Below are 22,078 nucleotides of genomic sequence, written 5' to 3' on the forward strand. Positions count from 1 at the left end.
GACCCTTCATGGGGCTGGTGGGACCATCGTGGGGTGGTGGGACCTCTCATGGGGTGGGGGCACCCATTGTGGGGGCGGTGGCACCCATCATGGGACCCTTCATGGGGTGGTGGGACCCATCGTGGGGTTGTGGGACCTTTCATGGGGTGGGGGCACCCATTGTGGGGGTGGTGGCACCCATCATGGGACCCTTCATGGGGTTGGTGGGACCCATCATGGGCTTGGTGGGACCCTTTGCGGGGGTGGTGAGACCCATTGGGGGGTGGTGGGACCTTTCATGGGGTGGTGGGACCCATTGTGGGGCTGGTGGGACCCTTTGCGGGCGTGGTGGGACCCATCATAGGACCCTTCATGGGGGTGGTGGGACCTTTTCATGGGGTGGGGGCACCCATTGTGGGGGTGGTGGCACCCATCATGGGGACCCTTCATGGGGTTGGTGGGAACCATCATAGGGTTGGTGGGACCCTTTGCGGGCGTGGTGGGACCCATCATAGGACCCTTCATGGGGGTGGTGGGACCTTTTCATGGGGTGGGGGCACCCACTGTGGGGGTGGTGGCACCCATCATGGGACCCTTCACGGGGTTGGTGGGCCCCATCATGGGGTTGGTGGGCCCCGTCATGGGATGCCAGATGAGGACGGTGACGCTGATGGGGGGGGTGGTGGTGGTGGTGGCAGGGGGGGTGACCCAGGTGACCTCTGAAGTCCCCTTCCCAACCCCCCCCCACCCCATGGACCCCCCCACCCCGGACCTGGATCCTGTCGGTGTAATTGTCCAGCAGCAGCACCCCGGAACTCGTCACCTTCTTGGTCTCCACCATCGTCTTCAGGTCGGCCAAGAGGCTCATGTGCTTGGACATATCGGTGGCCAGGACCTGGAGAAGACCATTGAGGGGAGGGGGGGGGGGGGGTCAGGATGGGGAGGGGAGGGGGGGGACACACCCCCCCCCCCGGGGTGCCCCACCCATGGGTGGCCCACCATGTCGATGACCATCTTGCGTAGGGTCTGCCGCTGGCGCCTGCTGAGGTTCTGGAAGATGTCGCAGTTTTTCCTCCTGCAGCAGTTTGAAGCCCACGGCCAGGTGGTGGTTCTCCAGCACCGACTCGTCGTTGTACATCAGCGCCAGCTCCGAGTCTGCGGGGACGCGCCACACGCGTGGCGTGGCGTGACGGGACGGGACGGGACGGCCGCGCGCCCCGGGGGGAGCGGAGGGACACGCGTGGGGGGACGGGGGGAGAGGAGGGGGCGGGGGGGGCGGGAGAGAGGCGACACGGGCGTGCAAAGCGGCGCGCGGGCGCAGGACGGCGCGTGTGCGCGAGGCGACACGCGGGCGCAAAACGGCACGTGCGCGCGAGGTGGCAGGCGGGGGCAAGACAGCGCGCACGTGCAAGACGGCACGTGTGTGCGAAATGGCACGCGTGTGAGAAATGGCACGCGTGTGCGAAATGGCACGCGTGCGCAAGACAGCGCACATGTGCAAGAGGATGTGTGTGCAAAACGGCACGCGTGTGCACAAGGCACGCGTGCGCAGGACGGCACGCGTGCGCAGGAGGACATGTGTGTGCGAGTCGACACGCGTGTGCAAAACGACATGTGTGCAAGGTGACAGGCGTGTGCAAGATGGCATACGTGTGCAAAATGGCATGCACGTGCAAAATTACACGTATGTGAGAAATGGCATGCGTGCGCAAGACAGCGCACTTGTGCAAGAGGATGTGTGTGCGAAGCGGCACGCATGCGCAGGACAGCGCGCATGGACAAGAGGACGCGTGTGTGCAAGGCGACACGCGTGTGCAAAACGACACGTGCGCGCAAGGTGGCAGGCGTGTGCAAAATTACACATATGTGAGAAATGGTATGCATGTGCAAGACGACACGCATGTGCAAAATGGCATGCACGTGCAAAATTACACGCATGTGAGAAATGGCACCCGTGTGCAAAATGACGCGTGTGCAAAATGGCATGTGTGTGCGAGGCAACATGTGTGCACGAGGCAGCGCACACGTGCAAGAGGACGTGTGTGTGCAAGGCGACATGCGTGTGCAAGGCGACCTGTGTGCACACGTGCAAGAGGACACGTGTGTGCAAGGCAACACACATGTGCAAGATGACGCGTGCGCGCAAGGTGACACGCATGCGCAAGTTGGCGTGTGTGCAGAAGGCAGTGCACACGTGCAAGAGGACACGTGTGCAAAGCGACACGTGTGTGCAAGGCGCCACGCGTGTGCAAGAGGACACGTGTGCACAAGGTGACATCCATGTGCAAGACAGCGTGCATGTGCAAGGTGACGTGCGTGCAAGGTGACACGCGTGTGCAAGATGACACGCGTGTGCGAGGCAGCGCACATGTGCAAGAGGACGTGTGCGCATGATGACACGCATGTGGCAAGACGACGCGCGCAAGACCGTCTGCACGTGCGAGAGGGGTCGTGCCTGCGAGGCGGCTCGTGCGAGACACATGCGGGAGAACACGCGTGTGCGGGAGAACACGCGTGTGCGGGGGCGGGGGCGGGGGGGGGACGCTCACTGGTGTTGATGAGGAACTGGTTGGAGACGCCGGGGTGGTCGACGTCGTGGATGGCGGCGGCGAAGAGGGCGGCCAGGATCTCCAGGTCGGTGAACACGGCCTGCGGCAGCGCCCCCTCAGCGCCCGCCCCACGGCGGCACGGGGACCCTCACCCCACCGAGGGACCCCCCACCCCATAGAGGAACCCCTCCCCCCCCCCCCCCCCCAACCTGCCATGGGACCCCCCCACCCTGCCATGGGTACCACCATCCCATGATGGGTCCCACCACCCCATGATGGATTCCAGCAGCCCCTGACGGGTCCCACCACCCCCTGATGGGTCCCACCACCAGTTCTCCCACCCCATCACAGGTCCCACCATCCCATGACGGGTTCCTCTACCTCATGATGGGTTCTACCACCCCATGACGGGTCCCACCGCCCCATGACAGGTCCCACCACCCCGTGATGGGTCCCACCGCTGGTTCTACCACCCCATCACAGGTCCTACCATGCCATGATGGGTTCCTCTACCCCACAATGGGTCCTACCACCCCACGATGGGTTCTACCACCCCATGACAGGTCCCACCACCGGTTCTACCACCCCATCACAGGTCCCGCCATGCCATGATGGATTCCTCTACCCCATGATGGGTCTCACCACTCCACGATGGGTTCTACCACCCCATGATGGGTCCCACCACCGGTTCTACCACCCCATCACAGGTCCCACCATGCCGTGATGGGTTCCTCTACCCCACAATGGGCTTTACCACTCCATGATGGGTCCCACTGCCCCATGATGGGTCCCACCACTGGGTCTCCCACCCCATCACAGGTCCCACCGTCCCATGACGGGTTCCTCTACCCCACGATGGGTCTCACCACCCCACGATCGGTTCTACCACCCCATGATGGGTCCCACCACCGGTTCTACCACCCCATCACAGGTCCCACCATGCCATGATGGGTTCCTCTACCCCACAATGGGCTTTACCACTCCATGATGGGTCCCACTGCCCCATGATGGGTCCCACCACTGGGTCTCCCACCCCATCACAGGTCCCACCGTCCCATGACGGGTTCCTCTACCCCACGATGGGTCTCACCACCCCACGATGGGTTCTACCACCCCATGACAGGTCCCACCACCGGTTCTACCACCCCATCACAGGTCCCACCATGCCGTGATGGGTTCCTCTACCCCACAATGGGCTTTACCACTCCATGATGGGTCCCACTGCCCCATGATGGGTCCCACCACTGGGTCTCCCACCCCATCACAGGTCCCACCGTCCCATGATGGGTTCCTCTACCCCACGATGGGTTCTACCACCCCACGACGGGTCCCACCGCCCCGTGACGTGTCCCCCCACCCCACCCCGTGGCGGCCAGGGGCTCACGTCGAGGGCGGGGGTGGCCAGCAGGACGTGGGTGGACTGCATGACGTCGGCGGCGTGCAGGCTGTTGTGGTAGGCCACGTCGGCGTGGTAGTGCTCCTCCAAGGTCAAGGTGTAGGTCAGCAGCGTCTCCACCGGGATCTTGAAGGTCTTCACCAGCTCCCGCTCCTGCGCCAGCCGGGGGGAACACATTGGGGTGGGGGTCAGACCCCCTCCCACCCCCCCACCCCCTCCCAGAGGGACCCAGGCATCCGGGTGGGGGGGTTTTGGGGGGGGATGGGGGCATTTTGGGGGGGGATTGGGGGGGTTTGGGGGAGGGTGGGGTGAGGATGAGGAGGGATTTGGGGGGGATGGGGGGGGTTGGGGGCATGGGATGGGGGTTTTGGGGGGGTTGGGGTGAGGATGAGGAGGGATTCGGGGGGGATGGGGGGGTTGGGGGCGTGGGATGGGGGTTTTGGGGGGGTTGGGGTGAGGATGAGGAAGGATTTGGGGGGGATGGGGGGGGTTGGGGGCATGGGATGGGGGTTTTGGGGGGGTTGGGGTGAGGATGAGGAGGGATTTGGGGGTTTGGGGGGGGAATGGGGGGGTTAGGGGGTGGGATGGGGGTTTTGGGGGGGATGGGGGGCTTTGGGGGGATTGGGGTGAGGATGAGGAGGGATTTGGGGGGGATGGGGGGGTTGGGGGCGTGGGATGGGGTTTTGGGGAGGTTGGGGTGAGGATGAGGAGGGATTCGGGGGGGATGGGGGGGTTGGGGGCATGGGATGGGGGTTTTGGGGGGGTTGGGGTGAGGATGAGGAGGGATTTGGGGGGGATGGGGGGGGTTGGGGGCGTGGGATGGGGGTTTTGGGGGGGTTAGGGTGAGGATGAGGAGGGATTTGGGGGTTTGGGGGGGAAATGGGGGGTTAGGGGGGTGGGATGGGGGTTTTGGGGGGGATGGGGGGCTTTGGGGGGATTGGGGTGAGGATGAGGAGGGATTTGGGGGTTTGGGGGGGCTTGGGGGGGGATGGGATGAGGGTTTTGGGGGGGATGGGGGGGCTTTGGGGGGGTTGGGGAGGGGTTGGGGTGAGGATGAGGAGGGATTCGGGGAGGACGGGGGGTTTGGGGGGGGGCTAGGGGGTGGGATGGGGGGGGTTTGTGGGGGGTGGGGGTGTGGCTGAGGGGGGGTTTGGGGGGTGGAATGGGGGGGTTGGGGTGAGGATGGGGGTCGAAGTTTGGGGGGGGTGGATGGAGGATTGGGGGAGGATGGGGGGGTTTGAAGGGGGGATGGGGGGGTTGCAGGGGTTTGGGGGGGGGGGGGGAGGGTTTTTTTTTGGGGGGGGGGGGAGGGGGGGGTACCTGGAATATGGTGTACATGATGCAGCTGAGGGAGCGGTTGTTGGAATATTCGGAGACGCGGAAGATGTTCAGCCCCCACTTGTTGAGGCTGTCGAGCTCCTGGGGGGGGGGGGGACACACGACATGTGGGTCCCCGTGTCCCCGTTACCCATCCCCCCCCGCCCCCCCTCCCCAAAATCCCCAGTGCGCGCCCCCCCCCCGCCATCACCTTGCCCAGCAGCTCTTCCCGGTCCGTTTTGACGCCGAAACGGGGGACGCCGGAGCCGGGGGGGTCGCCGGAGGAGCCGGGGGGGGGTTTTTTCACCCCACTGATCTGCCCCATGGAGGGGGGACGGGGGGGGGCTGCCGACGCTTCTTCTCCCGCTCCTTGGGGATGGGGGCCGGGATCTCCACCTCGTGCTGCTTGTCTGTGGGGGGGGGGGGGGATGACACACATGGAGGGGGGGTCCCGGGGGGGTCCCTGGGGGTCCGGGGAGGTCCCAAGCCGTCTCTGAGGGTCTCGGGGGGGTCCTAGAGGAGGTTTTGGGGGGGTCCCAAGGGGTCCTGGGCACCTGGGTGGGGGGCAAGGGGTCCCCGGGGACATGGGGAGGGTCCCAAGGGGTCTCTGGGGGTCCCAGAGGGGTCCTCAGGGGTTTGGGGGGGGTCCCAAGGGGTCTCTGGGGGTCTGATGGGAGTCTTTGGTGGCTGTTGGGGGTCTTTGGGGGTCTGGGGGGGGGTTCCAAGGGTCCACAGGGTCTCAGGGGGACTTGTGGGGGTCCTAGAGGGTCCCCAGGGCTTGTGGGGGCGAAACCCAAGGGGTCCCTGGGGGTCTGGGGGGAGCCCAAGGGGTCTCTGGGGGTCTGGGGGGTGGGGGGGGTCCCCAGCAGTCCCAAGGGGTCCCTGGGGGGTCCCTGGGGGTCTGGGAGGTGTCCCAAGGGGTCTCGGGGGGTCCCAGGGGAACCTGTGGGGGTCCCAAGGGATCTTTGGGGGTCTGGGGGGGTCCCAAGGGGTCTCGGGGGGTCCCTGGGTGTCTGGTGGGGGTCCTAGAGGGTCCCCAGGGGACTTGGGAGGGGGTCCCAAGGGGTCTCTGGGGTCCTCAGGGGTTTGGGGGAGTCCCCACAGGGTGTCTGGGGGTCTGGGGGGGGTTCTTGGTGACTATTGGGTGTCTCCGGTGGTCTGGAGGGGGCCCCAAGGGGTCCCTGGGGGTGCTGGGGGTCCCAGGGGACTTGTGGGGGTCCCAGGGGGGGTCTGGGGCTTCCAGGGTGGTCCCTGGGGGTCTGATGAGGGTCCCAGGGGGTCCCTGGGGGTCTGGTGAGGGTCCGGGGGTGTCCCAGGGGGTCCCTGGGGTTCTGGTGGGGGTCCAGGGGGTTCCAGGGGGTGCCTGAGGGTTCCAGTGGGTCTGGTGGGGGTTCCTGGGGGTCCCAGGGCGTCTGGGGAGGTCCTTGGTGACTATTGGGGGTCCCTGGGGTCTGGGGGTGTCCCAGGGGGTACTTGAGGGTCTGGTGGGGGTTCCTGAGGGTCCAGGGGGGTCCCAGGGGGGTCTGGTGGGGGTCCCAAGGGGTTCCAGGGGATCTAGTGTGGGTCCAGGGGGTGCCAGGGGGTGCCTGAGGGTCCCAGGGGGACTTGTGGTGGTTCCTGAGGGTCCAGGGGGGGTCTCAGGGGGTCCTGGGGGTCTGGTGTGGGGCCGGTGTGGGGCCGGGGGGGTGGCGGGGGGCTCACCGAGGAAGGTGCTGGAGATGTACTCGGAGACCTGGTTTCCGGAGCGGCTCATCTCGGAGAGGTGGGTCAGCTCCCGGTTCAGCATCCTCTTGAACTGGGGGGGGGGACGACAGGGGAGGGACAGGGGGGGTCAGGGACAGACCCCGCATCCAGCCCCTCCTCTGGGACCCCCCCCCAACATCGTCCCCCGCCTCCGGGACACCCCCCACCCCCCCCCGCCCCAGCATCACCCCCTGGGGCTGAACCCTGGAGAGGGAGGAACAGCCCAAAGGGGTGGCCCCAGGGGACAGGGACGGGGACAGGGATGGGGGGACAGGGACAGGATGGAAATGGGGACAGGGATGACACGGATGGGGACAGTGACCAGGGATAGGGCCAGGGATGGGGACCTTGATGGGGACAGGGACCAGGGATGGGGACAGGGACAGGATGGAGATGGGGACAGGGATGGGGACAAAGATGGGGACAGGGATGACAGGGATGAGGACATGGATGGGCACAGGGTCGGGGACAGGGGTGGGGACAGGAACGGGATGGGGACAGGGACCAGAAATCGGGACAGGATGGAGATGGGGATGGAGATGACAGGGATGGCGACATGGATGGGGACAGCGATGGGGACAGGGATGGGGACCGGGACCGGGACAGGGACCGTGATGGGGACAGGGACCGGGGATGGGGACGGGGATGGGGACAGAAATGACACGGATGGAGACAGTGACCAGGGATAGGGACAGGGATGAGGACAGGGAAGGGGACAGGGATGACAGGGATGGGGACAGAGAGGGACAGGGGATGGGGACAGGGACGGGGACAGGGACGGGGACGCGGGCAAGACTGGGATGGGGACAGCGGATGGGGATGAAGATGGACAAGAGGAAGGGGACAGGGACAGGGGGGACATGGACAGGGATGGGGACAAGGATGGGAAGGGGACAGGATGGACAGGGAGGGGACGGGGACGGGGACAGGGACAAGGACAGGACAAGGCCAGTGCAGCTTCACCCCAGGGAAGCCCTGAGGCGCCGCTGGGGTCCCCCCCACCACGTCCCCATAGCTCCGGGGGGGGACACTGGTGGCGCTGGGGGGGGACACACACTGGCGGCGCTTGGGGGACGGACACTGGTGACACTGGGTGGGGGAACTGGTGGCACTGGGGGACACACTGGTGGCACTGGGAGGGGGACACTGGGAGCCACCAGCCGGTGTCCCCTCCCCGGGGGGGTCACACAGTGGCGTGTTCCCCCCCTCGGGGGGGGGGGGGTGACGGCCACCTTGTGCCCCCCGAGTCCTCGCTGTCCTTGAGCGGGGCCCGGATGCTGCCCCCCCCCCTCCCCCCCCCCCCCCGCGGTGACTCATCCCCGGCGGCCACTGCGGGGCCGGGGGGGCCGCTGGGGGGGGCGGGACGGGACAGCGTTGTCACCCCCCCAGGGACCCCCAGACCCCCATTTCCCCCCCCCCGGGGGGTGCTGCCCCCCCTCCCCGTCGTCCCCCTCCCACAGTGGGCCCCCCCCAGGGTGGGGGTAGGGTCTGCTCCCCCCCCCAATTATTTAACCCAGTTCCCCCCCCCCTCCGTTGCCCCCCAACACTGTGTGTGTGGGGGGGGGGGGTGTAGAGCATCACCCGCATCCCTCCCCCGGCAGCCAATCAGGACCCTCCGCCCGTCTCCATGGCAACCGCAGTCTCCATAGCAACTGCCCCATCCCGGTCCCTGCCCGGGGCGGGGGGTGGGGGGGGGTGGGGGCAATTTGGGGGGGGGGGGTTGGGGTTGTTTAACCCCTGCTGTGCCGCGGGGGGGGGACGACCCTCCCCCTCCCCCCCCAAGGGGACCACCCTCAACTTGGCGCCCCCTGTCATGAGTTTGCCGGGTCTCTACGTGACGACACAGCCCCCCCCCCCACCCCCCCAAAAGCCACAAATTAAGGGGGGGGCTGCCCCCCCCACCTCAAACATCCCCCCCTCCCAACTCAGACACAACCCCCCAGCTCATATCCCCCCCCCCCAACACACGCACAACACACACACACACCCCCCCAAACACTCAAATTGGAGGCAAACCGTGCAGGGAAAGTGGAGGGGTGGGGGCTACACCCCAAGGGCTGGCTGGGGGGGGTCCCGCCGTGACATTGAGGGGGGGGGAAGGTCAAACGTGCCCCCCCCCCCCCAGGTTTTGCCCCCCCCCCCCCCCCCTTACCTGGTCCCACCAGCCCACCAGCCAGGGCTTGGCGCAGGTCTCGCAGAAAAAATCCACCAAGGGCATTTTCCGGCCGCGGGGGGGGGCGGGGGGCGGCCGGGGGTGCTGGACCCCCCCCGCCACCCCAAGGGAACCGGGGGGGTCCCTTCTTACCGGGGGTGGCCCCCCTTTTCCCGAAGACCCCCCCCCTTTTTCCCGAAGACACCCCCCCCCCCTTTACCCGCAGCCCCTTAAGGCCCGGGGGAGGCAGTGGGGCGCGGGGGGGCCCTTGGCATGGTGGGACCCGGGGGGGGGAGGGGAACGGGGGGGGGGAGCAGGGCCCCCCCCCGCCTTGGGAGGGCACCGCCAGCCCACCCCCCCCCGGCGCTGAGCCCGGCCGGGGGGTCCCTCACATCCCCCCTTCCCCCGCCTTTCTTGCTCCAGAGGATAAAGCCCCCCCACCCCCACCCCTCTCCCAGGGCCCTACAGCCCCCCCCCGGGGTTCTTTTTTTGGGGGGGGGGTTCAGGGGGAAGCCATGGGGGGGGCGGGCGGGTCGCTGGGGTGGGGGGAAAGGCGCTGGGGGGGGGTGGGAGGATGCGGAGGGATGGGGGGGGGATATGGGGGGGTCAGGGGGGTCCTGGGGAGGGGGGGATGCAGGGATGGGGGGGGTGTAGGGATGGAGCGGGGGGATGTAGGGATGCTGTGGGAGGGGGGGGTCGCAGGGATGCAGGAGGACTTCGGGGCGGGGGGGGGAAAAGGGGTCGGGGGGTTGCGGGTGGGGGGTCCTGGGGGGGCCCACGGGCCCGGGGGGGTCCCGTCGGGGCTGCGGAGGCCGCGGAGCGTTGGGTGGGGGCGGGGGGGGGGCCACACGCCTGCGCGAGGACTCGCTCCTCCCCCTGCCCCCCCCGCCCCCCCCGCTCCATCCACGGCCACGGTCACGGCCCCGCCGCAGCGTCGCGGGGGGGGGGGGGGGGGGGGGAACGGGGGGGGGGGCAATGATGTTCGGGCTTGGAGGGGGGTCCTGGGGGGTCCCCACGTTGGGGGGGGGGCACCCCTGGGTCCTGTCGTCCGTCCCCCCCCAAGTGGAGACCCCCCCACTGGGATGGGGACCCCACAGGTGGCACCGGTGGGGGGGGGGGGGGGGAGTGTGACAGGCCCGTGGGGACACGCCGGGGAGGGGGGGGGCATGGGGGGGCGGGGGGCACGATCCTGCCCCCCCCAGACCTGCTTTTTTGGTGGCACCGTCACCGGCGCCGCCACCACCACCGGTGCCACCCACCGGCCCCCCCCAGTGGGGACAGGGACACTGTCCCCAAACACACACACACACACACCCCGCCCCCCCGCTGGCACCAGCCCAAATTCCAAATTCCTGTCCCCAAATTCCTGACGGCACAGAGGGGGTCCTGTCCCCATCCCTGTCCCCATCCCTGTCCCCATCCCTGTCCCCACAGCGGAACCTGCATCCTGTCCCCAAATTCAGGGTGACACCCTGGTCCTGTCCTGGTCCCCACGGCGCAGCCAAGTTCTTGTCCCCAAATTCCCGATGGCACAGCCATGGCCCTGTCCCCATCCCTGTCCCCACGGTGGGACTGGGATCCTGTCCCCAAATTCCTGACACAGACGGGGTCCTGTCCCCAAATTCACGGCGCAGTCAGGGTCCTGTCCCCTTCCCTGTCCCCATCCCTGTCCCCATGGCGGAACCAGCGTCCTGTCCCCAAATTCAGGGTGACACCCTGGTCCTGTCCCTGTCCCCATCGCACAGCAGGGTCCTGTCCCCATCCCTGTCCCCACGGCGCAGCCAAGTTCTTGTCCCCAAATTCCTGATGGCACAGCCGGGGTCCTGTCCCCATCCCTGTCCCCACGGTGGGACCAGGGTCCTGTCCCCAAATTCACGGCGCAGTCAGGGTCCTGTCCCCATCCTTGTCCCCATCCCTCTCCCCATGGTGGAACCTCCATCCTGTCCCCAAATTCAGGGTGACACCCTGGTCCTGTCCCTGTCCCCATCGCACAGCAGGGTCCTGTCCCCATCCCTGTCCCCACGGCGCAGCCAAGTTCTTGTCCCCAAATTCCTGATGGCACAGCCGGGGTCCTGTCCCCATCCCTGTCCCCACGGTGGGACCAGGGCCCTGTCCCCAAATTCACGGCGCAGTCAGGGTCCTGTCCCCATCCCTGTCCCTGTCCCCATCCTTGTCCCCACGGCAGAACCAGGTTCCTGTCCCCAAATTCAGGGTGACACCCTGGTCCTGTCCCTGTCCCCATCGCACAGCCAGGGTCCTGTCCCCATCCCTGTCCCTGTCCCCATCCCTGTCCCCACGGTGGGACCAGGTTCCTGTCCCCAAATTCAGGGTGACACCCTGGTCCTGTCCCTGTCCCCATTGCACAGCAGGGTCCTGTCCCCATCCCTGTCCCCACGGCGCAGCCAAGTTCTTGTCCCCAAATTCCTGATGGCACAGCCAGGGTCCTGTCCCCATCCCTGTCCCCACGGTGGAACCAGGGTCCTGTCCCCAAATTCACGGCGCAGTCAGGGTCCTGTCCCCATCCCTGTCCCCATCCCTGTGTCACAGCAGTGTCCCCATCCCCATGTCACAGCAGTGTCCCCATCCCTGGCACCATGTCACAGCAGTGTCCCCATCTCTGTCCCTGTGTCACAGTGGTGTCCCTGTCCCCATGTCACAGCAGGGTCCCTGTCCCCATCCCCATGTCACAGCGGTGTCCCTGTTCCCATGTCACAGCGGTGTCCCTGTCCCCGTCCCCATCCTTGTGTCACAGCAGTGTCCCCACCCCCATGTCACAACAATGTCCCTGTCCCTATGTCCCAGCAGTGTCCCCATCCCCGTGTCACAGTGGGATCCTGTCCCTGTCCCTGTCCCCATCCCCATGTCACAGCGGTGTCCCTGTCCCAATGTCACAGCAGGATCCTGTCCCTGTCCCCATCCCCGTCCCTGTGTCACAGCAGGGTCCATCCCCATCCCTGTGTCACCATGGTGTCCCTGTCCCCATCCCCATGTCACAGCGGTATCCCTGTCCCTGTCCCCATCCCCGTGTCCCAGCAGGGTCCATCCCTGTCCCCCTGCCACAGCTGTGTCGCTGTCCCCGCGTCCCTGCGGTGTCCCCATCCCCCCGCGGTGTCCCCGTGTCCCCGTCCCCCCCGCGGTGTCCCCGTTTCCCCGCGGTGTCCCCACCTTGTTGGACGCCATCTCGCTGACGGCGCGGTGGGTCTGGAGGGTCTCCAGCTGCTCCAGGCACCAGTCCAGCTCCTCCAGCGTCTCCCGCGCCAGCTGCTGGGACGTCTCCTCTGCGGGGGGGGGACAGGGGCTGTGGGGACCCCCGCCGATGTGGGGGGGGGGGGGGGGAGCACGGGGACCCCCCTGGGGACAGGGGGCTGGGGGACCCCCCTGGGGACGGGGCTGTGGGGACCCTCCTGGGCTGTGGGAACCCCCCGAGACTGGGGGGACCCCCCTGGGGACGGGGCTGTGGGGACCCCCCCGGGGCTGTGGGGACCCCCCTGGGGACGGGGGGCTGTGGGGACCCCCCCAGGGATGAGGGGACCCCTTGGGGCTATGGGGACTCCCCAAGGGACAGAGGGCTGGGGGGACCCCCCCGGGGCTGTGGGGACCCCCCGAGACTGGGGGACCCCCCTGGGGACGGGGCTGTGGGGACCCCCCCGGGGCTGTGGGGACCCCCCTGGGGACGGGGGGCTGTGGGGACCCCCCCAGGGATGAGGGGACCCCTTGGGGCTATGGGGACTCCCCAAGGGACAGGGGGCTGGGGGGACCCCCCCGAGGCTGTGGAGACCCCCCGAGACTGGGGGGACCCCCCCTGGGGACAGGGGGCTGCGGGGACCCCCCCGGGGCTGTGGGGACCCCCCTGGGGACGGGGGGCTGTGGGGACCCCCCCAGGGATGAGGGGACCCCTTGGGGCTATGGGGACTCCCCAAGGGACAGGGGGCTGGGGGGACCCCCCCGAGGCTGTGGAGACCCCCCGAGACTGGGGGGACCCCCCCTGGGGACAGGGGGCTGCGGGGACCCCCCGGGGCTGTGGGGACCCCCCTGGGGACGGGGGGCTGTGGGGACCCCCCCAGGGATGAGGGGACCCCTTGGGGCTATGAGGACTCCCCAAGGGACAGGGGGCTGGGGGGACCCCCCCGGGGCTGTGGGGACCCCCCGAGACTGGGGGGACCCCCCTGGGGACGGGGCTGTGGGGACCCCCCCGGGGCTGTGGGGACCCCCCTGGGGACGGGGGGCTGTGGGGACCCCCCCAGGGATGAGGGGACCCCTTGGGGCTATGGGGACTCCCCAAGGGACAGGGGGCTGGGGGGACCCCCCCGGGGCTGTGGGGACCCCCCGAGACTGGGGGGACCCCCCTGGGGACAGGGGGCTGCGGGGACCCCCCCGGGGCTGTGGGGACCCCCCTGGGGACGGGGGGCTGTGGGGACCCCCCCAGGGATGAGGGGACCCCTTGGGGCTATGGGGACTCCCCAAGGGACAGGGGGCTGGGGGGACCCCCCCGAGGCTGTGGGGACCCCCCGAGACTGGGGGGACCCCCCTGGGGACAGGGGGCTGCGGGGACCCCCCCGGGGCTGTGGGGACCCCCCTGGGGACGGGGGGCTGTGGGGACCCCCCCAGGGATGAGGGGACCCCTTGGGGCTATGGGGACTCCCCAAGGGACAGGGGGCTGGGGGGACCCCCCCGAGGCTGTGGGGACCCCCCGAGGCTGGGGGGACTCCCCTGGGGACAGGGGGCTGCGGGGACCCCCCGGGGCTGTGGGGAGACCCCTGGGGACAGGGGGTGGGGGGATCCCCACCGACGGGGTGGGGGGGGGCGTGGGGACCCCCTGGGGTTGGGGGCCTGCAGGGACCCCCCCAGGGCTGTGGGGACCCCCCCGGGGTTGGGGGGGTGCAGGGATCCCCTGGGGCTGGGAGGTGCAGGGACCCCCCCTGGCGTTGTAGGGACCCCCAGAGATGGGGCTGTGGGACGCCCCCCCCCAGGTCTGGGGCCGCAGGAACCCCCCCAAGGACAGGGTGGGAGGACATGGCTTGGGGGGGCTGCAGGGACTCCCTGGGGGGGGGGGGGGGTGGGGGGCAGGCAGCCCCGTGCCTCAGTTTCCCCAGTGCACCAGGGGCGGGGGCACAACCACTTTTACCCCCCCCTTCCCCAAAATCCCCTCAAATCCCCCCAAAAATCCCCCCAAATCCTCCGTCGGGGGGGGGAGGGTGGGGGGTGACGCCCCCCCCCTCCCGCCCTTTAACCCTGACCCCCCCCGCCCCTTACCCGAGAGCATGGCCTTGCAGGGGGGGGGCTGGGAGCCGATGGGCGACCGCCTGTTGAGGAGGGGGGGGGGAGGAATGAGTTAGGGGTGGTTGGGACCCCCGGGGGGGGGGGGGGGCCGGGGGAGGGGGGGTCGGTGGGGGGGGGTGGGGGGGTGAAGGTCAAGGTCACTCACTTGGTGGCCGTGGGGGTGGGGACATTTGTCAGGATGGAGAAGTTGCTGCGGACGCTGCGGAGACTCGCCAGCACCTGGCGGGGGGGGCCACGGGGGGGGCCACGGGGAGGGGGGGGGTCAGGGACACAAGGGGGGGACACACCCCGCCCCCCAGGGACCCCAAATCTGCCACTGGCATCACGCAAACCCCCCCCCTTCATCGAACCCCCCCCCCAGCAGGGCTTGGGGGGGGGCGATCCTGCACACCCCCCCCCATGGACACCCCCAGCCCCCTCACTGTCCCCCTGAGCCCCCCCCCGATACCCCCCCATCCCCCTGGGGAGCCCCCCAATATCCCCCAAGGACCCCCCCCCCATCCCCTCGGAGACCCCCAATATCCCCCTGGGGACCCCCCCCATCACCTTGGAGACCCCCCCCAATATGCCCCTAAAGACACACACCCCCCACCCCCCCCATCCCTCCCCCTGGGGATCCCCCAATTTCCCCGGGGACTCCCCCCATTATCCCCCCAGGGCCCCCCCCCCATGCCCTGGGACCCCCCCAGCCCCCCCCCCGCCCCAGCCCTACCTGGGCAAAGGGGGTGACGATCAGGTCCTCGGCGTGGCTGGAAGAGAAATGGGGGGGGGTCAGGGTGCATACGGGTGTCCCGCCCCCCCCCGGCACCCCACCCACCACGGAGGGGGGGGGCACACACAGCCCACAGGGGGGGCCCTGAGGGGATATTGGGGGGTCCCCAGGGGGACATTGAGGGTCCCTGGGGAGGTGTGGGGGGGGTGTCAACGGGGGAGTGGGCGGGGGGGGCCCTGGGGATGGTGTTGGGGGGGCCCTGGGGGATACTGGGGGGTCCCCAGGGGGAGGGATGGAGGAGGGGGGTCTCTAGGGGCATATTGGGGGGGGGTCTCGGAGGGGATGGGGGGGTCCCCAGGGGGATATTGGAGGGGTCCCCAAGGGGATATTGGGGGGGTCCCCAGGGGGATATTGGGGGTCTCTGATGGGATGGGGGGGGTCCCTGGGGGATTTTGGAGGGGCCCGGGGGGGGTATTGGGGGGGTCCCCAGGGGATGGCGAGGGGGGCTTGGGGATGATACTGGGGGGGTCCCCAGGGGGAACATTGGGGGGGTCCCTGGAAGGATGGGGGGGGTCCCCAGGGCACCCAGAGTCCAGGAGTCCTGGGGGGGTCCCGGGGGGGTCTGGGGGGGGTCCCCAGAGGAATATGAGGGGGTCTGGGGGTGGGGAGGATGGTGGGGGGGGTCCCCAAGCGATGCTCAGGTGGGACATTGGGGGGGTCCCTGGAAGGATGGGGGGGGGTCCCCAGGGCACCCCAGAGTCCGGGAGTCCTGGGGGGGTCCCGGGGGGGGTCCCGGAGGGGGGGGGATGGTGGCAGGGGGTCCCCAGGGAAACATCAGGGGGGTCCCCAAGTGATGCTCAGGTGGCCCCAGGGGGGATATCGGGGGGGTCCCTGGAAGGATGGGGGGGGGTGCCCAGGATGGCCCGACTCTGGGGGTCCCGGGGGGGTCCGTGGGAGGTCTGGGGGGGGTCCCCAGAGGAATACGAGGGGGTCTGGGGGTGGGGAGGATGGTGGGGGGGGTCCCCAAGCGATGCTCAAGTGGGACATTGGGGGGTCCCTGGAAGGAGGGGGGGGGTCACCCCAGAGTCCGGGAATCCTGGGGGGGTCCCGGGGGGGTCCCAGAGGGGGGGGATGGTGGCAGGGGGTCCCCAGGGAAACATCAGGGGGGTCCCCAAGTGATGCTCAGGTGGCCCGAGGGGGGATATCGGGGGGGTCCCTGGAAGGATGGGGGGAGGGGTGCTCAGGATGGCCCGAGTCTGGGGGTCCCGGGGGGGTCCGTGGGAGGTCTGGGGGGGTCCCCAGAGGAATATGAGGTGGTCTGGGGGTGGGGAGGATGGTGGGGGGGGTCCCCAAGCGATGCTCAGGTGGGACATTGGGGGGGTCCCTGGAAGGAGGGGGGGGGTCCCCAGGGCACCCCAGAATCCGGGAATCCTGGGGGGGTCCCGGGGGGGTCCCAGAGGGGGGGGATGGTGGCAGGGGGTCCCCAGGGAAACATTAGGGGGGTCCCCAAGTGATGCTCAGGTGGCCCCAGGGGGGATATCAGGGGGGTCCCTGGAAGGATGAGGGGGGGGTGCCCAGGATGGCCCGACTCTGGGGGTCCCGGGGGGGTCCGTGGGAGGTCTGGGGGGGGTCCCCAGAGGAATACGAGGGGGTCTGGGGGTGGGGGGGATGGTCCCCAAGCGATGCTCAGGTGGCCCCAGGGGGGATATCGGGGGGGTCCCTGGAAGGATGAGGGGGGGGTGCCCAGGATGCCCCGACTCTGGGGTCCCGGGGGGGTCCCGGGGGGGTCGACTCACGCCTCGCTGGCGATGGAGGAGTTGCGGGAGACGCTCTTGGGGGAGGCGTCGTAGTCGCTGTCGGAGCGGTAGAGAAAGGACTCGCGGCGCTGGGGGGGGGCCCCCCCCGGGAGCAGCACCACCCCCGGGCTGCCCTGGGGGTCCGGGGAGGGGCCATTCTCCAACTCCGCGCTGGGGGGGGAGGGGGGGGGGGACACAACACACGACAAGGGGACACGTCAGTGACGGGGACAGGCTGGGACACCCCCCCCCGAGAGACATCCCCCCGCCCCCCCCCCGAGACACACACACAACCCCCCCCGAGAGACATCCCCCCGCCCAGGATCTGGCCCCTGGGACCCCCCCGTTGCGGGGGGTTGGGGTGTGGGGGGGGGAGTGATGAGGACAGTGGTGGCGGTGACATGGGTGGTGGCGTCGGTGGCGCCGGTGTCACCACGTGGATCAATGTCACCATGAGCACCAGTGTCACCACACCCCGGTGTCACCGTGTACACCGGTGTCACCACACCCCAGTGTCACCGTGTGTACTGGTGTCACCACACCCCAGTGTCACCACGAGCACCAATGTCACCAGAAGTACTAGTGTCACCACACACCAGTGTCACCAGGTGCACCCCGATGTCACCACACACCAGTGTCACCATGAGCACCAGTGTCACCACCCACCAATGTCCCTATGAGCACCAATGTCACCACACACCAGTGTCACCATGAGCACCACGATCACCAATGTCACCGTGTGCACCAGTGTCACCACACACCAGTGTCACCATGAGCACCCGTGTCACCGTGTGTACTGGGGTCACCACGCACACCAATGTCACCATGCATGCCAGTGTCACCACGTGCTCCAATGTCACCATGCACATCTGTGTCACCACACACCCTGGTGTCACCACACCCACCGGTGTCACCGCACACACTGGTGACACCGCACACGCCGGTGACACTGCGCACACCGGTGTCACCGCACACCCTGGTGTCACCACATCTCCCAACGTCACCGCGCATGCCGGTGTCACCGCATGCCCTGGTGTCACCGTGTCTCCCAATGTCACCATGCACACCGGTGTCACCACGTGCTCCAGTATCACCATGCACATCTGTGTCACCACACACCCTGGTGTCACCACACCCACCGGTGTCACCGCACATGCCGGTGACACCGCACGCCCTGGTGTCGCCGCGTCTCCCAATGTCACCACGCACACCGGTGTCACCACGTGTTCCAGTGTCACCATGCACATCTGTGTCACCACACACCCTGGTGTCACCGCACACGCCGGTGACACTGCACACACCGGTGACACCGCACGCCCTGGTGTCACCGCGTCTCCCAACGTCACCGCGCACGCCGGTGTCGCCGCACGCCCTGGTGTCACCGTGCCACCGCCGCGTCACCGCGCTGGCCGCCGGCACTTAATTTTAGCCGCTGTCTCGCGTTTCCACGCTATGGGGCCCCGTCGCGACATGGGGCCATCGCCCGGCGCCGGCACCCCCAGGAGCACCCGTGGGTGGGGGGACACACACCCCCCCCCCCCAGCACCCCCCTGTGTGTCCCCCAGGGGTGGGGACCCCCCACATGAGGGACCCAAGCGGCCGAGCGGTGGCTGGGGGGGGTCAGGGGGGGTGTCCCAGGGACCCCCCCAATATTGGGACTCGCAGGTGACTTGTGCCCTGGGACCCCCGATACTGGGACCCCCCCCAATACCAGGACCCCCAGGAGCCCCATGTCCTGGGATCCCCCCCCCAACACCAGGACCCCCAGAAGCCTCGTGACACAGGACCCCCCCAGTCCCAGGACCCCCCCCCAACACTGGGACCCCCAGGACCCTTGTGCCCTGGGACCCCCCCATCACTGGGACCCCCCCCCCCCAATAACGGGACCCCCCCCCAACACCAGGACCCCCAGGAGCTTTGTGCCCTGGGACCCCCAGTGCTGAGACCCCCCTCCCAATATTGGGACCCCCCCCAGTACTGGGACCCTCCCCCCAAATACCGGGACCCCCGGGAGCCTTGTGACCTGGGACCCCCCCCTCATACTAGAACCCCCCCCCAATACTTAGACCCCCAGGAGCCCTGTGAGCTGGGACCCCCCCCCCATTACTGGGAACCCCCCAGTACTGGGACCCCCGAGAGCCTCGTGTCCCAGGACCCCCCCAGTACTGAGACCCCCCCCAATATGGGATCCCCCCAATACTGGGACCCCCAGGAGCCCCATGTACTGTGACACCCCCCCCAGTACTGGGACCCCCCCCAGTACTGGGACCCCCGGGAGCCTCGTGTCCCAGGACCCACCCAGTACTGAGACCCCCCCAATATGGGACCCCCCCCCAATACCGGGACCCCCAGGAGCCCCATGTACCGTGACAGCCCGCCCCCCCCAATATGGGAGTCCCCCCAGTATTGGGACCCCCAGGAGCCCCATGGCGTGGGATTCCCCCCCCCCAATACTGGGACTCCCCCCCCAGTACTGGGACCCCCAAAACTTCCCCCCCCTCAGGGACCGTGCCCCCCCCTTAGCCCCCCCCAGCCCCTGTGTCTTCCTGTGACCCCCAATTCCGGCCCCCCCCCTCCCAATTTCACGCCCCCCCCCCCCAGTTTTTGGGTACCCCCCCGTACGTGGGGTGAGGCCCCCTGCCGGGGGGGGGGGGGGGCTCCCCGTTGTCCCCTCCCCCTCCAACCGTCCCCACTTCCCCCTGGGCCGCGGAAGGAACCCAAAGCGTCCTGCCCCCCCCGCGTCCCCCCCCAGCCCCGTTACTGGGGGGTCCCCACGCAACCCGGCAGGGGACACACACCCAAAGGCCATTAATTTGGGGGGGGGGCCCACAAAGGGGGGGACCCCCCCTTAAACCTGGGCAGGGGGGACCCCGCTGTCCCCTCCCAAAACGTGTGTGTGTGGGGGGCAGTCCCACCACCATGGGGGGGGGCACTTCCCCCTCCCGGTCATGGGGGGGTGCCTGTGTCGTCCCCCCCCCAAACTGGGAATGGGGGGGGTCCCAGGCTCGGGGTGCCCCCCCCACGCCTTACCTCGCTGCCAGCCCCTCCCCACGTCCCCGCTGGGTGCTGGGGGGGTCCCTCGCCCCCCCCCGGGTGCCCCCTCGGCTCCATGGGTGCTTTGTGGGGTGGGGGGGGGACACATGGGGGTGCTCCCACTCCACCCCCCCCGCCTTCCTCTACCGGCTTCCTCTAACGGGCGGCGGTGGGGGGGGGGGGCCCTGCTTCAACCTACCCCCCAGTGCCCCCCAACACCGTGTCACCCCGGGGGGGCCCTGGGGGCGGTCCTCGGGTGGCCTGGGGGGGTCCTGGGGGCTTTTGGTTGGGGGGGGGAGGCTTTGACCTGAAACCTGCCCCCTAAGTCTGGCCCTTTGGGGGTGGGGGGGGGCACTTAGAGACCCCTCCCAGGCCCCTGGGGTAGGGTCCCCGTCCCTATAGAGAGGGGCAGCCCCATGGGGAGGGGGGTGGTGGTCTTGCCCCCCCCCGCCAAAAGTGCTCTGACCTTTGACCCCACTCCCCCGCCCCCAGGAGTCCGAGCAGCCCCCCCCCCTTCCGTCCCGACGGCGGGGGGGGGTAGTGGTCCGAAAGGGGGGGGCCGTATCGGGGGGGGGCGGTGGTATTCCGGGGGGGGGGGGGGGGGGTGTCCATTCCGAGGGGGTTCCCATTCTGGGAAGGGGGGGAATTCCGTAGCGAGGGGGGGGGCCGTCCCGGGGTGGGGGGGCTGTAGTGGGTCTTGAGGGGGGTCTGTATCGTGTTGGGGGGTCGAAACGGAGGGGGGGGGGATGGTTAGTACCGTGGGGGGGTCTGTAGCTGGTTTGGGGGGGGGTCTGTAACGGGTCTGGGGGGTCGTAACGGGGGGGTGTCAGACCCGGAGGGCGGGGGGGGGGCGTCTGTAACGGGTCTGGGGGGGTCTGTACCGTGTTGGGGGGGTTGTAAGGGGGGGGTCGGAGCCGGGGGGGGGGTCTGTAAGGGGGAGGGTGGGGATCGAAACGGGTGGGGGGAGTCAGTACCGGGCGGGGGGCGGGGGGGGGGGTGTCTTTAGCGGGTCTGGGAGGGTCTGTACCGGGGGGGGGCATAGGGTTCCTCCGGCCATCGGGGTCCGGGGGGGTCCGGGGTCCCGGGGGGGTCTGGTGTCCCCTGGGGGGGTGTCAGGGCGTCCCGGGGAGGGGCGTGTTTTGGGGGGGGGGGGGGGTGTCCCCATTACCTGCCCCTCATCCTGCGGTGCCGCTCCTGGATACTGCGGTTGAGGCGGAGGCGGCGGAGGAAAGTGGGGGACCCCCCTGCGGGGGGGCCAAAAAGGGGGGAGCCGGGGGAGGAGGCAGGCAGGAAGGTCTCATCCTCGCCCCCCCCCACCCCAAACCCCCCCCCCGGCCGAAGCAAGGGGGAGCGGGGCAGCCCCCGCCGCTCCCCGGCCATGGCAGCGGCCGGGGACGGGGTGAGAGGGCGGCGGGGGGGGGGGGGGGGGCAAGGGGGGGGCGGGGTGTGGGGCGGAGGGGGCCCAGCCTCCCCCTCCAAAACCCCCCCCGGGACCGCCCCGGGAACGCCCCGGGGGGGAGGGACCGGCCCGGAGCCTCCCCGGGGGGGGAAGTGGATGGGGGGGGTCCTGAGCTCTCCCTCCCGGGGGTCTCTGAGTCCTGTCCGGGGGTCCTGAACCCCCCCTGGGGGTCGCCGAGTCCCATATGGGGGTTCATGACCCCCCCCGGGGATCGCCGAGTCCCTTCCGGGGGTCCCGAGCCCCCCCGGGGATCGCTGAGTCCCACTTGGGGGTCCCTGAGTCCTGTCCCGGGGTCCTGACCCCCGCCCCCCGGGGGTCACCGAGTCCCATTTGGGGGTCTCTGAGCCCCCCCGGGTGTCTCTGAGGCCCCCCCGGGGATCCCTGAGTCCTTTCCGGGGTTCTCTCTCTGCCCCACCCGGGGGTCCCTGAGGCCCCCCCCAGGGGTCACCTAGTCCCACTTGGGGATCCCTCAGCCCCCCCGGGGGTCCCCCTGCCCTTTCTGGGGGTCCCTGAGTCCTGTCCGGGGGTCTCTGTGCCCCCCAAGGGTCCCTGAGTCTCGCTTGGGGGTCCTCCCCACCCCACTCACCAGGGACCCCTGTAGGGACCTGCCAAGAGGCCATATGGGGGTCCCTGGCCCCATAGGGGTCCCCAGTCCCATGGAG

At 69.6% G+C, this 22,078-nt stretch overlaps 1 protein-coding gene across 1 annotated transcript in view; it reads right to left on the reverse strand.

Moving 5' to 3' along the window:
• Nucleotides 1-144: 144 nt before the first annotated feature.
• Nucleotides 145-22,078, reverse strand: part of PDE4A (phosphodiesterase 4A) — a 32,931-nt gene continuing 10,997 nt past the window's right edge. Inside the window, 14 exon segments of the mRNA XM_074567120.1 lie at nt 145-874; nt 979-1,047; nt 1,049-1,134; nt 2,529-2,628; nt 3,913-4,077; nt 5,245-5,343; nt 5,453-5,572; nt 5,575-5,651; nt 6,943-7,036; nt 12,302-12,414; nt 14,390-14,439; nt 14,562-14,635; nt 15,129-15,165; nt 16,925-17,095. Coding sequence (XP_074423221.1) covers nt 413-874; nt 979-1,047; nt 1,049-1,134; nt 2,529-2,628; nt 3,913-4,077; nt 5,245-5,343; nt 5,453-5,572; nt 5,575-5,651; nt 6,943-7,036; nt 12,302-12,414; nt 14,390-14,439; nt 14,562-14,635; nt 15,129-15,165; nt 16,925-17,095 — 1,717 coding nt within the window. The 3' untranslated portion in view covers nt 145-412.

Source organism: Larus michahellis, chromosome 25 (assembly GCF_964199755.1).
Source record: "Larus michahellis chromosome 25, bLarMic1.1, whole genome shotgun sequence".
Lineage (NCBI taxonomy): Eukaryota > Metazoa > Chordata > Aves > Charadriiformes > Laridae > Larus > Larus michahellis.